This window comes from Pholcus phalangioides, unplaced genomic scaffold (genome assembly GCF_987345545.1).
Source record: "Pholcus phalangioides strain wild (caught in Gottingen) unplaced genomic scaffold, Ppha-v1.0 ptg000015l_1, whole genome shotgun sequence".
NCBI classification, from domain to species: domain Eukaryota; kingdom Metazoa; phylum Arthropoda; class Arachnida; order Araneae; family Pholcidae; genus Pholcus; species Pholcus phalangioides.
In genome coordinates, this window is record NW_028301608.1 from 114,391,307 (window position 1) to 114,404,700 (window position 13,394).

The 13,394-nt window shown below is 34.1% G+C and overlaps 1 protein-coding gene across 2 annotated transcripts in view; it reads right to left on the reverse strand.

Moving 5' to 3' along the window:
* Window positions 1-13,394, reverse strand: part of mbc (dedicator of cytokinesis protein myoblast city) — a 56,790-nt gene that overhangs the window by 23,466 nt on the left and 19,930 nt on the right. For both annotated transcript variants that reach the window (XM_089245182.1, XM_089245181.1), the window contains exons 17-22: window positions 12,483-12,586; window positions 10,135-10,345; window positions 7,732-7,829; window positions 5,915-6,004; window positions 4,151-4,251; window positions 549-683 (exon numbers count right to left, since the gene is read on the reverse strand). In XM_089245182.1, the coding sequence (XP_089101308.1) occupies window positions 549-683; window positions 4,151-4,251; window positions 5,915-6,004; window positions 7,732-7,829; window positions 10,135-10,345; window positions 12,483-12,586 (739 nt within the window). The remainder of the gene's footprint in view (window positions 1-548; window positions 684-4,150; window positions 4,252-5,914; window positions 6,005-7,731; window positions 7,830-10,134; window positions 10,346-12,482; window positions 12,587-13,394) is intronic.

Here is a 13,394-nt window from a genome sequence, read left to right on the forward strand (position 1 = left end):
AAAAAGATGAATCCTGTAGGTCCTTTATTACAAAGGAAATAATTTATATATACACACAAACACACACTGCATTTAAGAGCTGTTATCTTAGATCTTACAGCTCATCCCTCATTAGAGCACCCATCATAACAGCTTACACCCCAGAGATGAGCACATCCCTCGTTAGGAATCACTGCTAACACTGCACTAAAGGGATGGGAAATATGATTCACATCATTCTAATATTGTGTTTCTTAGTCCTCTTCTTATCAGTTATAACCATTTTGTACAATTCATTTATTTATTTTTTTGCCATAAAGTTGGTGTCAAAAAATCTTGGCCACAAAAAAATTTTGTTTATACATTACATAAGATAGTGTAGTTGATATAAGCTAACCTCCCTCACCACTTTCACAGATTAAGCCTATAAACTCTGGAGAGTTGGCTCTGGTAATGATCATTAAAAAATCATCTTGTAATCCCATAACCACATCATTAAATTATGAATTATCAATTAAAAATTGCTGTGTCGAGACTGCCAAAGCTTGAAAAAAATCCAAAACACTTACCCGGCAAACAATTTCCTTGAGTGAACTATGAACTTGAATATATACTCCACAGATTTCATTGCTTTCAATAAGATTTCTAGGAATTCTTTTTGATTAGCATTGTCTACATAGTATTTGAGGACAACAATTAATTTGCTGGAAAAAATGAAAAAATAATTATAAAAAAGTAGATTGAAAAAATTTGCAAAAATCTTTTTTTTCCTTAAAAGATTTCTTCTCTAATGTGATAAATATTTTTAAGTCTTTTAAGAAAAGAAAAAATTTCCACAAGTATTAGAATGAACCAAATTACTGAAAAAAATATAACATCAGCTCAAAAATAAGTATTATACATAAAAAAGTATTGTTACAGTTTTTCATATTGCAGCGCCCAACAATTATATAATGTTATGAAGGGTAGAAATTGAAAAGGCTGGTGAACGCATGCAAGTTATGTGGGTACGTGGCATGCGATCTTTAGAATAGAAGAACGAGATTCTAGGGAACGGGGACAGTAGAATTTGAAGAGAGAAGGCGTGCGTTTTGGAGGGCTGCTCTAGTTTTAGCAAGAATTCTAGTTTTCGTAAATAAAGACATTTCCTTATTCTCAGATCCTCGTTCCTGAGTTTTTTTGGCCATTTTCAAGGCCTCGGTGAAGAACCCAAAGAGAGATCTGCGTGACGATAGGAATCTGGTGACAGAGGTTAGCCGAGATGCAATGTAATAAACTGGTGTCAGAAGCACGACACTGCAAGGACTTGGATGGTGAAGACAAAAAGGATGGAAGAGGACAACGTGGGAGAGCAACTGAAAAAGGTGATGACGGCGATGTCCCAGATGAAAGCAGGCATCAAAGACCGGATCCAGTCAGCAACTGCAGTCGCTAAGGAGGATGCCGCTGCCATGAAAGCAGGCATCGGCAATGAAGTGAGCCAATCGATGGAGGATGTCAACTCCATTGCTACGCCCGTCGACATGTAATGTTCTTGATCGTTACCTCCCGGTTCTTTAATATTTTTTCCCCCAGTAAACATTGAGTGGATGACAACAATGGAATAGACAAAGTTTAGATAGAACTATAACATTTATTCAATTATATTGTTAAACCATTAATCAGTGTAATCACAATTATCACAGGCCCTTTATATGTTAAACTATTAATTAACGTTTTATCACAATTATCACAGGCTTTTCTCTCATTGTCACAATGGAACAAAAATATGAATCGATCTCACCGCCGTTGTCCAGGTTTTCACGTCTTATCACATCGTCCGGTAGATACTCCCAGGTGCCTGCCACACAGCCAAAGACTCGTCGCCACCAGCTTCAGACGATTTTGGTGTAAACACATACGTTGAGATGAAAGCTCAGCCACTGCACATGGAACTGGAGATGAAAGTCCACGGGTGGCCGGTCTGGCCACTAACCGATCACGACGACATTGAAACCTTACGTGCGATGAGACAGGATAAGTGCCAAGGCACACTTCTACTATTGTAACTTCATCGTTATTTATGAGACGATCTAGCTCACACCATGACAGGGCGTGACGCCTTACTGATTAAGTCGGTCGTAAGTCGTAGGTAAGGAAGTAGGTCAAGGAAGTAGAGAGTCAGCACATCTCTAGCTGGCTTTTATATAGCAGCATTCCCACAATGCCTTACTGAAGAACCAATCACAACATTGAAGGTGCAGTATTAGCTTATATCTGATTTACATAACTTCATGAGAAAAGGAAAACCAATTACAACATTAGCTTGTATCTGATTTACATAACTTCATGAGAAAAGGAAATATTGTAAACATTATAATATTGAATCTGGCATCCAAACATAACAAATTGGAGATCTGGCCAGGATCCACAACTTTTAGGCCTATTGCACATTGTAAAAACTCATGACATTATAAACCGTGAGATGGTCCTAGGAACCACCGACGGCATGGAGGTAAAATATATTACACATTTATATAACACTTTGCTGAACATTTATATTATATTGCACTAATATATTGCACAATTAAAATAGAGTTTGACGATGACAACTCGACGTGGTCTCCACCGACGAACCACGGGAACCCCCAGAGGGAAAGAGAAGGTAACCGGACGAGCTATTGGGATCTCTGACATGGATGTAAAACGGAATTTATATGGGACGTTGGTAGCCCAACCTCTGGCCCCGTTCTCGCCCGACGGCTAGGAGACCCCACCTCCCGACCGTCAGACTAAGCGAACTAACTGACCCGAACCGGATTGTCAGCGGAAGCCTCGGGTGGTTTCCAGTAACCAACGAACCCTGGGGCCTAAACAAGATTAATTGAACAACAGGATTGTAAGAGATCCCAGGTCGTCATGTTACAGACAGTGTGAAGCAAGCCATCGCTGCTGCTTGAGAAGGAAGCGCCCTAGGTCAAGTGTACCATGGCTCAAAGCGGCATGGTGGGGAGAACTTCAGTTTCCATGCCGGAGGGGCATTGACCCTGGAGCCAACATCAGAATCGCTTGGAGAGACCTGGATCAAAGATTCCAGTAGCGACTTTTGTACGTACCACCGTCATATTGATACTGCTTCTCTTGCTGGCCTATAGGAGTGGTGTCAGTGAGAGCACACTAGATTCTCAAAGTCAGAGATGCTCAGAGGACAGGGTCTTTGGCTGTTGAGTGACCTGCTGTTTGGGCGACCACCAGATACTCCTCTTAGTATGGAAGAATATGTCGAGGAATACCAGAAGCACCTTGAGGATGTGCATCGAATCACCAGAGACAGGATCCACATAGGCTCCAAGAAGATGAGAGTTTGCTATGATTTTCAAAGGCCCCGTCCCATGACTTCAAGGAGAGAGACCTTGTCTGGCTTTGGAATCAGAAACACTGGAAAGGAAGGTGCCCGAAATGAAGGAAAGAAGGGCATCGGAAAAAAAGGAAAGAAGACCGTCTGAAATGACGAAAGGGGAGGCATCCAGAATGACAAAAAGTAGAGTTTCCGCAACCAAGGAAAGGATGGTGTCCGAAACTCTAGACTTCATGGAAAGGACCGTGTCAGGAAGAAATGGTGTCCGAAACTCCAAACTTCATGGGAAGGTTGCCATCATCATGATGTTGATTCAAAAGAACACTGAAGTTCAAGGTGGTTTATGTCATCAGACTCACTTATTACCACAAGGACTACAGAAGACTACCAATTTGAGAGGATGATTACAATGCCAGGGACAGGCAACTGTTGAAGGGGGGGGGGGCAATGTTAAGAAGGGTAGAAATTGAAAAGGCTGGTGAACACATGCATGGTATGCGTGGCATGTGATCGTTAGAATAGAAGAACAAGATTCTAGGGGACTCAGACAGTAGAATTTAGACAGAGAAGACGTGTGTTTAGGAGAGCTGCTCTAGTTTTTGGCAGGCATTCTAGTTTTTGTAAATAAAGATGTTTCCTTGTTCTCAGATCATCATTCCTTTGAGTTTTTGGCCATTTTCAAGTCCTCTGCGAAGAACCCAGGGAGAGATCTGCACGACAGAACAAATCTGGTGACAGAGGTTTGAGGTGACGCAATAATATACATTCAACTATTTATCATTTCATATTAAGTTTCATTTTTTTCAATTGATGCCAATGAAAAATAATACTTACTCATATGTTAATGTTGCACTGAAGTTCTCTTTTATATATACATCAAGCACAGGCCGAAAGTGATGGTATTTCCTATCAGACACTAGCCCAATGATGAAAATCTGCAATGTTATTCATTAAAAACAAATTATTACATAAGAAAATCAAACAGATGAAATTGATCCAAAAATAAAAAAAATTATATCATGATGAACATGCAGAAATGATGAACGGCATAAGCAACATTTTTTCACATTAGATCCCTCTCTCAAAGAATGGTAGGAACTTAGATGAAAGTACCTAAACTTGATGTTGTTTGGTTCATAGAGATTGTTAAGATTCCAACTGAAGAAAACGAAGCTTAAAAGATTGTAAAAACAAGAAGTGAAGATAAAAAAAATACAGTATATATTTTTCCCCGAGTATAATCAGAGGACATTTAAAAAAAAAAAATGCTGGAATTTATTAGTGTGGATAATGTAACCGTGTTAGATCTGCAGCCTTTTTTTTTTTTTTTTTTGAGAGGTTAGAATAGATATAAAAATTTAATTAAGAAAATTTATAAAAATCCATAAAAAAATATTTTTTAAGGATTTACAGATGGCAAATAGAAAAATTTAGATGTTTTCTACAAAAATGTGACCAACCCCTTTTATTCCTTAGGATTCCACAATCATTGAATGATATTTTCACAAGTGGAATATATGCCACTGTGGATTATGTGATGACATTTCACCCATCCCCCCTCAAAGTAGTGAAATTAATATCTGCTGATTATTTACCATCACAGATTATACGCAGCAAATTATGGAAAGTAAGATACATAATAACAAAAGCAATAATAAAATTTCTAAATGTTGTTCATTCCATCCTATACAAGAGAGTTGTATATTTTGCTCCTGTATTATAAGATTGTATGTTTTTTTTAAGATAATACCAACTAGCAGATGAATGGAGACCATAGCCCCCGACAACAGTGAGGCTGGCAGGGCCTGAGGCCCAGGGTGATTTTCCATCATTTTTTGTTTTTTCATGCTATAAATTCATCATAAAGGGGGACTGAAAGTCTGGCCTTGGGGGCCCACAAAAACTCTCAGCTTGGAAGCCCTGCTCCAGGATGTGGGGGGGGGGCCCATGGTTGAGAGACATTTGTGTATCAACCAGTATCTGATTAATATACAAATCAGACAAGCAACAAATATGAGTACATTGCAAAGAATTAACAAAAAAAATTGAGTGCAAAATAGCATCAAATCAACTGTGATGCCTAAATAGCTTTGTGATGAATTTGACTGCAGCATTTTTTAAATAAATTATACCTTTCAAACTTTTGATATTTGCCAAGCTAAAATTACCAAGAAAATCTAATGTCATCCAATTACTTTAGGTCAATGTCAAAAACTTCATTGCTCACAGACCTACGTCATTCTTACTTACACACAAAGATGAATACATATGACTTTCAGTAAAGTTTTGATACTTTAAGGAAGGCAAGGTACTTAAAATACAAATGCTGTGAAATATCATGATAATATAATGACATCTATGGAAATAATATTGCATTTAATGGTTTTACTTTTTAATGATTTTATTTACTTTAATTTTTGTATTTAGTGATTCATTTTTACGTTTAAGAAATTTCCCATAGTGATAATTTGCAATAAATTAAAGTCAATCTATATAATGATAAATCCCTTGTAATGATAATCCCCATCCTCTTCAGAATGTTTACATAGAGATGTCACTGTAAGAAAGAAAAAAAATTAAAAACTGTAGAGGACTTACCAATGCTTCAAATACTAAATTATCATATTCCTCTGAATCAGAATTTTGCATCAAAATGTTGAACAATGCATCAAGTGTATCTTGTAAGAACTATTTAGAAGAAAAATAAAGATGCATTAAGTCCACAAATAACTATATAAGAGCAATAAATATTAGAATATTTTATACAAAAGAGTAGGTAGTAAAAATAATAATTTTATCAGTATGTGTTTTGAATATTTATAAAGTTATAAAATAATTATGCATGTCATATGCATAGCTGCCAACTTTTGAAAATGAAAATTCGGGAGATTTTCGCGCACACCCGTATTTTATGCTAAAACCACTCCCTAATAAATACAATAGGGATTTTTCCAAATAAAATAGGGATTTTCCAAACATAAAAGTTGAAGCGTAGGGAATAAAATCTCTACTCAAAAACTGAAGTCAAATTAAAATAGGGATCTTACACACATGGAAGTTAAACCCTAGGGAATAAAATTCCTACGCAAAAAACAAGTGAAATTGGAGGTCAAAATTTTGATTATTTTTCAATGATGTAAAAATAAATATTGTGTTCAATCAGAAACGCTGTGAACAAACATTCTCCGCGAATGACCCCAAAATCATCGGAAGATGAAGGAAAACACAGTCAATTTTTGAAGAACACTGACTTTTTGTGACGTTTGCTTGATGTTTTTTTTCACTTCACGACTGATGATGGCAGTTTTTCCATGACCGATGTTTATGTCCGTAACACAACTTGTACAAAAAGGAAAAGTCAGCCCTCTTCTGGAACGTTTGATGAAAGGAAATTCATCGGAATAAGTATCTTTAAAATTGATTAAATATGTTTTTGCTTATCATTATTCATGCTTTGTTATATCGCACGTACGTAACTTCAACAAAAGAAATTTTGACCACATGTGCATCACCATAATCTTCAATTATTATCCAGGACTATTGGCCTCTAAGCCATTTCCCTGCACGATAAGACAAACAACTTTCTTGTTACCATCAGAGGGTTTGTAAAACTTCCTTAAAAAGGGAATTTCCCCATTTACGACGTGTGACGTCATTTCGAAAGGGAAAAAATGATGCTCCACAAGAAATTCCTTAGGGATTGTTTTCATAAGCGGGGATTTTTTTAATGAAGTAGGGAACTTTTAGGGACAATTAGGGATTTTTGTGATTTTCGTAAAAATTCGGGAGATTTAAGAACATTTCGGGAGATCGAGCGATGAAGATAAAATTCGGGAGACTTGGCAGCTATGCATATGATACCACTACAACTACTTGACTGCCCATGAAACATATGCACATGCATAAACATTACTGAAGGATTTTTTAATTAATTGGTACATGCTAAAAAGTGCTGTGTATCTAACAAAGATTATTTTAGGGAATTGTGTATATTATGTGCTCGAGAAGTGCAGTCATTATCCTCTGATACAGATAAAAATATTTTCCAATCAAACTTTGAGCAAAAAAACAATCTATTATATAATTGACCAACATGCTGAATTCTTGTCAGTTGTGAGATGTTTATTATTGTATTGAATGAATATAAATTTTCATTATGCCATAATGAAAGCTTTAAATAAAAATCAGACTATATAATTTCATATAATTTTCATTTAGCAAACACAGAAGGAAATTTCAGAAGAAATGATAAAATAGGCATCCATAACAATCAAATCACACAATATTGAATCATTTAAATTTTTATTGCTTCAGCATTGAATTATGCATGGAAAAATATGTTAACTGTAAAACATGTTGAATATAAGAAGTACAATTAAGAAAAATGCAATATATATATATATAAATAATTATACCTTCACCACTTCTTCGCCATCTACTTTCATCAATGCATTCAAATTATTTTTTAGGTTTTCAGGATTTGCCCACCATTTCAGCAAACCCAGTAAATCAACTGAAAACATAGTAAGAGAAACTTCTATAAAGCATTGTCATCATATCTCAATTCCATTTTTTATCTTAAATATTGATTTGATTTTAACACTGTGGTTTTACTAAGCTCTAATAAAAAGGTAATAAAATCACAATCAAAAGCCAAAAAGTAGAAAATATCAATAGAATACAATAATAAAAAGTAAAATAGCCAGGAGTGTCATATTGGAGCTATGCACAACTTTTATCAAGGTACACATAGCAACACCAGTGAAGCAGCTGCTAAAGAACCATTTTGACAATGACAAGGTGGCATGGAACCTGGGCTGCCATGTTCACCAGACAGGTGAACGCTTCTATAACCCTTGCAACTTTTGGCTTTGGGATACTCCAAAATGCACATCCACATCATTACCATGACATAGGCTTACTCTGATCTGTTGTTGAACATGCATTTTTGTTCTTCCACCTTACAGCCAGAACACAATGGACAACATATTTAACATTTTTTGTGTAAGTTGTAGTTTAGAAGAGTTGATCAACTTTGCCCAAGAATATTAAGAAGACACCAACGAATAAGGCAAATACACAAAAAATAATAAAAAAATAAAAGTCCTAATGCTTCAACACCAATGGGTGCCGTCTTCAGAGGAAAATTTAATTCATTTTAAGCTTAATTCATTTCAAGCGAGAATTATAAGAAAATTTGAATTGACCAATTGGATAGCACTATACCACAAGTGTCCAATCAGGATGCTGAATTAGTATCTCACGCAGGCTCGCAGCTTCATTCTGACCACGACGTTTGAAGTGAACAGACATACTTCTTCGGCTAAGCAACCGAGCGTTAAGATTTGGTATTCAACCCAAGTGGGAAACTCTGTCAGCGTGACTAGTGGTTAAATTTTCCTCTGAAGACTGCACCCATTGGTGTTGAAATGCATTAGGAATTTTTATTTTCGTGTATTGTCTTATTCGTTGGCGTGTTCTTAATAAGTTGTAGTTGCTTGTTTAAATGATTTCATTTTGAGCTATTTCCGTGAATTATGGTGCTAATTGCATTACCATTTTGCCTTGACTGGCTCTCGTTTTCATTCTGCAAACAAATTTTCCATGTGCTGGATGAGTACAGCATCGTTTATTTTACATTTGCAAGTATTTTTCCCCCTTTGTCATACTAAATTCCATTGCTTCAGGAACATTCATACAAATTTTGAAGTCTCATTCTAACAATAGTTCTTTTTCTACAGTGTTTTGAAATCCAAGCTTTAGTTATAATCATTATGTATATCATAAATCATTGCTAATTAATCTACATTACTTATGCTTCATTAAACACATTGTATTTGCCTAGTTTTTATCATAGTTTTTGCAAAATAGTGTCCTAAATAAGCATATTGAAAGTAACTGGAGAAAACACCATAGAGTTAATAATAACATTAAGAATTCTCAAACACAAAATATTTCCTTGTGTTGAGCTATAAAATAACTAAATTGCAAAATTTAGTTTTAATTCAAGTTGGTTGCATTCAAATAGAATGTAATCTGTCTTTCTCACTCTTATTGTTTTGGATATCTTATATTTGACTGTATTTATGTGTGTGTGTTTTTTTTGTGATCTGATCAATTTTAAATTTCAGTGAGCATAATAAATTTATGGTTGCAAATTAATGACATCAATTTCTCAAAGCATAGCGAATACTAATTTTTATCTACTCAAGTCAAGATGCAAGTGCTGTTTTTTACCTAGTTGGTCTGTTGCCAAGTATTAACAATTAATGAACCTTGGACGGATCATACGATCCCTTGGGTAAATATTGGAATGTAATATGTGTATTTATGTTCTGTATTTGTGCGTGTGTCTTGATGTGTTAATTTAAAAAAAATTATCAAAATGTAAGAAGTATTTATACATGAATAAATATTGTAATAGTGTTAATTACATTAATAAACATTCTATTTTAATTAATTATTAGAAGTTTGAATGATTTTTTAGAAATTTTATCCTTTTAAATGTGCTATCAAAACTAAAAAACTGGTTTAAACCAAAAAAAAAGGTTTATTGGTTTTTTTACCAACCCTGATTAAAACATATAAATTTGAAACACTCAGCAATAATTGATTCCTATTATTTCAACTAGTAGCTATACAAATTTTAATTCTAAATTTGGTGCAAGTAAAATTTCTTAAAAATTGAAGAAAATTAATAATTGAAATAATTTTTAAAATTATATATTCTAAAAAATATGCCTCTCTTATAGTGGAAAAACAACATAATTACAATCTCATTCCCAAAATTAATAAAATTAAGTAAAAATACATCTTACCATTTTGTGTTAACTTTGTTGAACAGACAAGAGATGAAATGAAAAATGTATCCTTGTAGCTAAGTGTGAAAGAAGCACATGATATTGAGTTTACAGATCCTTTTGTTGGGCTACTAATATTGTGTGCAAGCATGTATTTCTCCAATTCAGCTCGTGTTGATGGCAGTGATAAATATGATGCATCATTTTCTTCAAAGCGCTTATGATCAATCTGTCAGCAATTAAAATAACTTAAACACAATGGCATAGTTATACACTCATCAAGATTTTATCAGAAATGGGCTAGATTGTCAAAGTTATCGAAATATTATAAAAACAAAATATTCAGTGTTTCAAGGCATTTGCGCAGGAAAAAAAAAGGTAATGCATAGAGGACAAATTTAATAGTCTGACCTACATATAACTCAGTCAAACATAGCTGTAGAAATATTTACTGTATGTGACCTTCAGTAGATCTGTAATGGTTGTAAAAAGAATCTCCTTAAAAAAGTATTTAAAAATGTGAGAAAAAAAATTTAGTAAAAATCTTATATAAATGAAAATATCTGTTTTGCATGCCTTTTGTTTTCTGCATTTAATTCATCATCAAAGAACTTGCAGTTAAACAATTAAGTCTAAACAGTAGAAAATGAACTCTGCTGTGTAAAAATTTCTTTAGTACTTGACATTTTTATTTTAAATTTCAAAAAATAGCTTCAGTTTACTAAAAAAATAGATTAATTTGTGCGCTGCTTTGACATTCTCATACAGGATGTCAATACAACAACCAACGTATGAGTCATACGAGTAGCAATATATTCCAGGGCTGGTCAAATCACAAAGAAATCTAGACACCAAAAAAAATTTACCCAAAGAAATGATCCAAACCAAAATAATGTTTTTTTTACTTATTCAGGACATAGTGAACCCTCTTTCATGTTGGCAGATATACCAGCATTTGTGCTGCCAAAACATTTCAATTTCAAATTTTTTGTGCTGTTTTCAGCCTGCAATGTAGTAACTACAAAAAGAAAATTTTAGGCACCAATACCAATTTTTTAGCCATGATATATTCCGAGAGTATTCCAACAATCAGGTAATATGTCACACTTTCCACTATAAAAATAAGATTATTGCTCTTTTAGCAAAAATATGCTGGTGGATCATTTCTAAAAAAATATAAAAATTACCTATTGTGTGTAGCAAGGTATTTTTAGATAAGACAATTATGATAGTCAATTATTATGATAGTCAATAGAAATAACAGTGAAATAAATATATAACTGATTAAAAACCAGTTAAAAAAATTGTATGCTCATTTATCAAATTACTTGTTCATTATGAGTAATTAAAATAACTAATATTTATATATATAAAATTGATTTTCTGTGAGTATCCTCTATACGAATTTACAATTTTAGATCCATCGTGGACAAATTTTATATATATACCAAATGGGACCCGACTTAAACGATAGGCTACTTTAAACGTTTATCAGAGCTGGGCAAATGCCCAAAAACTGTCAGGCAACAATGGTTTCTCGGCCTCAACAATCATTTTCGGAATGTTTATGAAGAGGCATGGAAAAGTTTTGTAATATCTGAAAATTTGTTGCATCTGTGTTGATTATAAGCAGGTTTGACTATAATAGATCAGTTTTAAAAAAATCAAAGTAAGCTGCATAAAATTCATTTTACTCCATTCCACTTTTTCCAAACGTTCAGGATTCATGCAAGCATGATTCTTGAATCTGCATTGATATATAGATTGATACACAGACTGTGTTATTGCCATATTATGTTCTTCTCACAGATTCATGCATTCAATATTTACTATCTTTTCCAACACTTAACTCAACATGCTCTGAATAACAAAACAGTTCAGCATGCAAGTTAATCAAACAAGTTCAACTAAGCCAAAAATAGTATTCTGAGGTATCATACAGTCATTCAAGGCAAATTTACATGTAGGCTACATGTAACCTCATAATAAACCTAAGTGAAAAGTATCAAGAAATATCCATGCATAATTAATTCAATCAACTCAAAGCATTCAATTAATTCTACAACATCCTGCACATCTATTTGAAAATGCAGATGAGTACCAGATATAGCATTTGCATCTTCTATGATGACAGTATATAGGGGACATGACTGAAGAGACTTCGCCAATCACTGCACAGGATAATAAGTTCATATTGCTGTTTGCAAATAACACAATAAAATAACTTCAATGAAGTGATTGATAATCACAGTTTATGCTAAGGTGCGAGTTAAAAAATTATCATAATATGTTCATTCAATAATACTTCTAGCTAGTACAATAGTATTGATAAGCTTTAACCAAAAAGGTATTATATAAATGCTTACTTTGTACACAAGTAATTCATGCAATTCATCTTTCAAAGTAGTACAATTCTCATGCATCAACTTCACAAAAGAAGCAGCAAAAATCCTTTCAGCTTTGTCCTTGGCTTAAATAACATAAAAAACATATCCAAATCAATTTAAAACAAATAGTATAGTCAAATAAATCTGGCACCAAATGCCATATTCTCTTATAATAAAGTTGATGTAGATACAAAATTATTTGATACTAGAAAGCTAGCATGAAATTAATCAAACATAAAACCAAATGTCAAACTTCACTATTCAAAATTTACGTTTACTACTACAGAAAAAGCCCTTGACTATAAACTCAAGTTTCAAAACCAGTGAAGTTGGCGTGCCTCATCAATTTGAAGTGACTGCATCCTTGCTAGTGGTGATACATGGAAATTGGGAAATTGACAAATTTAACTTGGCAATAAAGTATTCAATTCAAAAAAAATTTCAATTAACAATTTTAGAAAATCATCTACTTGCAAAGAATCAGCACTAAGAAACGGAGAAACATATATTAGTAGTCAGTCATGGAATACAAATGGCTTCTAACCCATTCTTTTGGATGCTAATGGGGGGGGGGGGGGGGTAGTTACGAATCAAAGCAATAGGGAGTTGCTCCAGACCAACTTCAACAGCATTGCAGCATGGGCAAATGAAAGGAGCATGACGTTTAGCATTAAAAAGTGTGTGATCACTCATTTTGGTTCGAACAACCCACGTTTCACTTAAGAGTGGAATGGTGACACAATCCTGGATGCAACTAGGTCACCAATTTGGGAATTCGCATCAGAGGTAGTCAAAAAATCGAATAGAATATTCAGTTCCTTTTCAAAAAAAGTCTCATCTCGTTCTCATCATCATCATTCTTCTGCTTTTCGGAGGCTTAGTCTGTCCTAG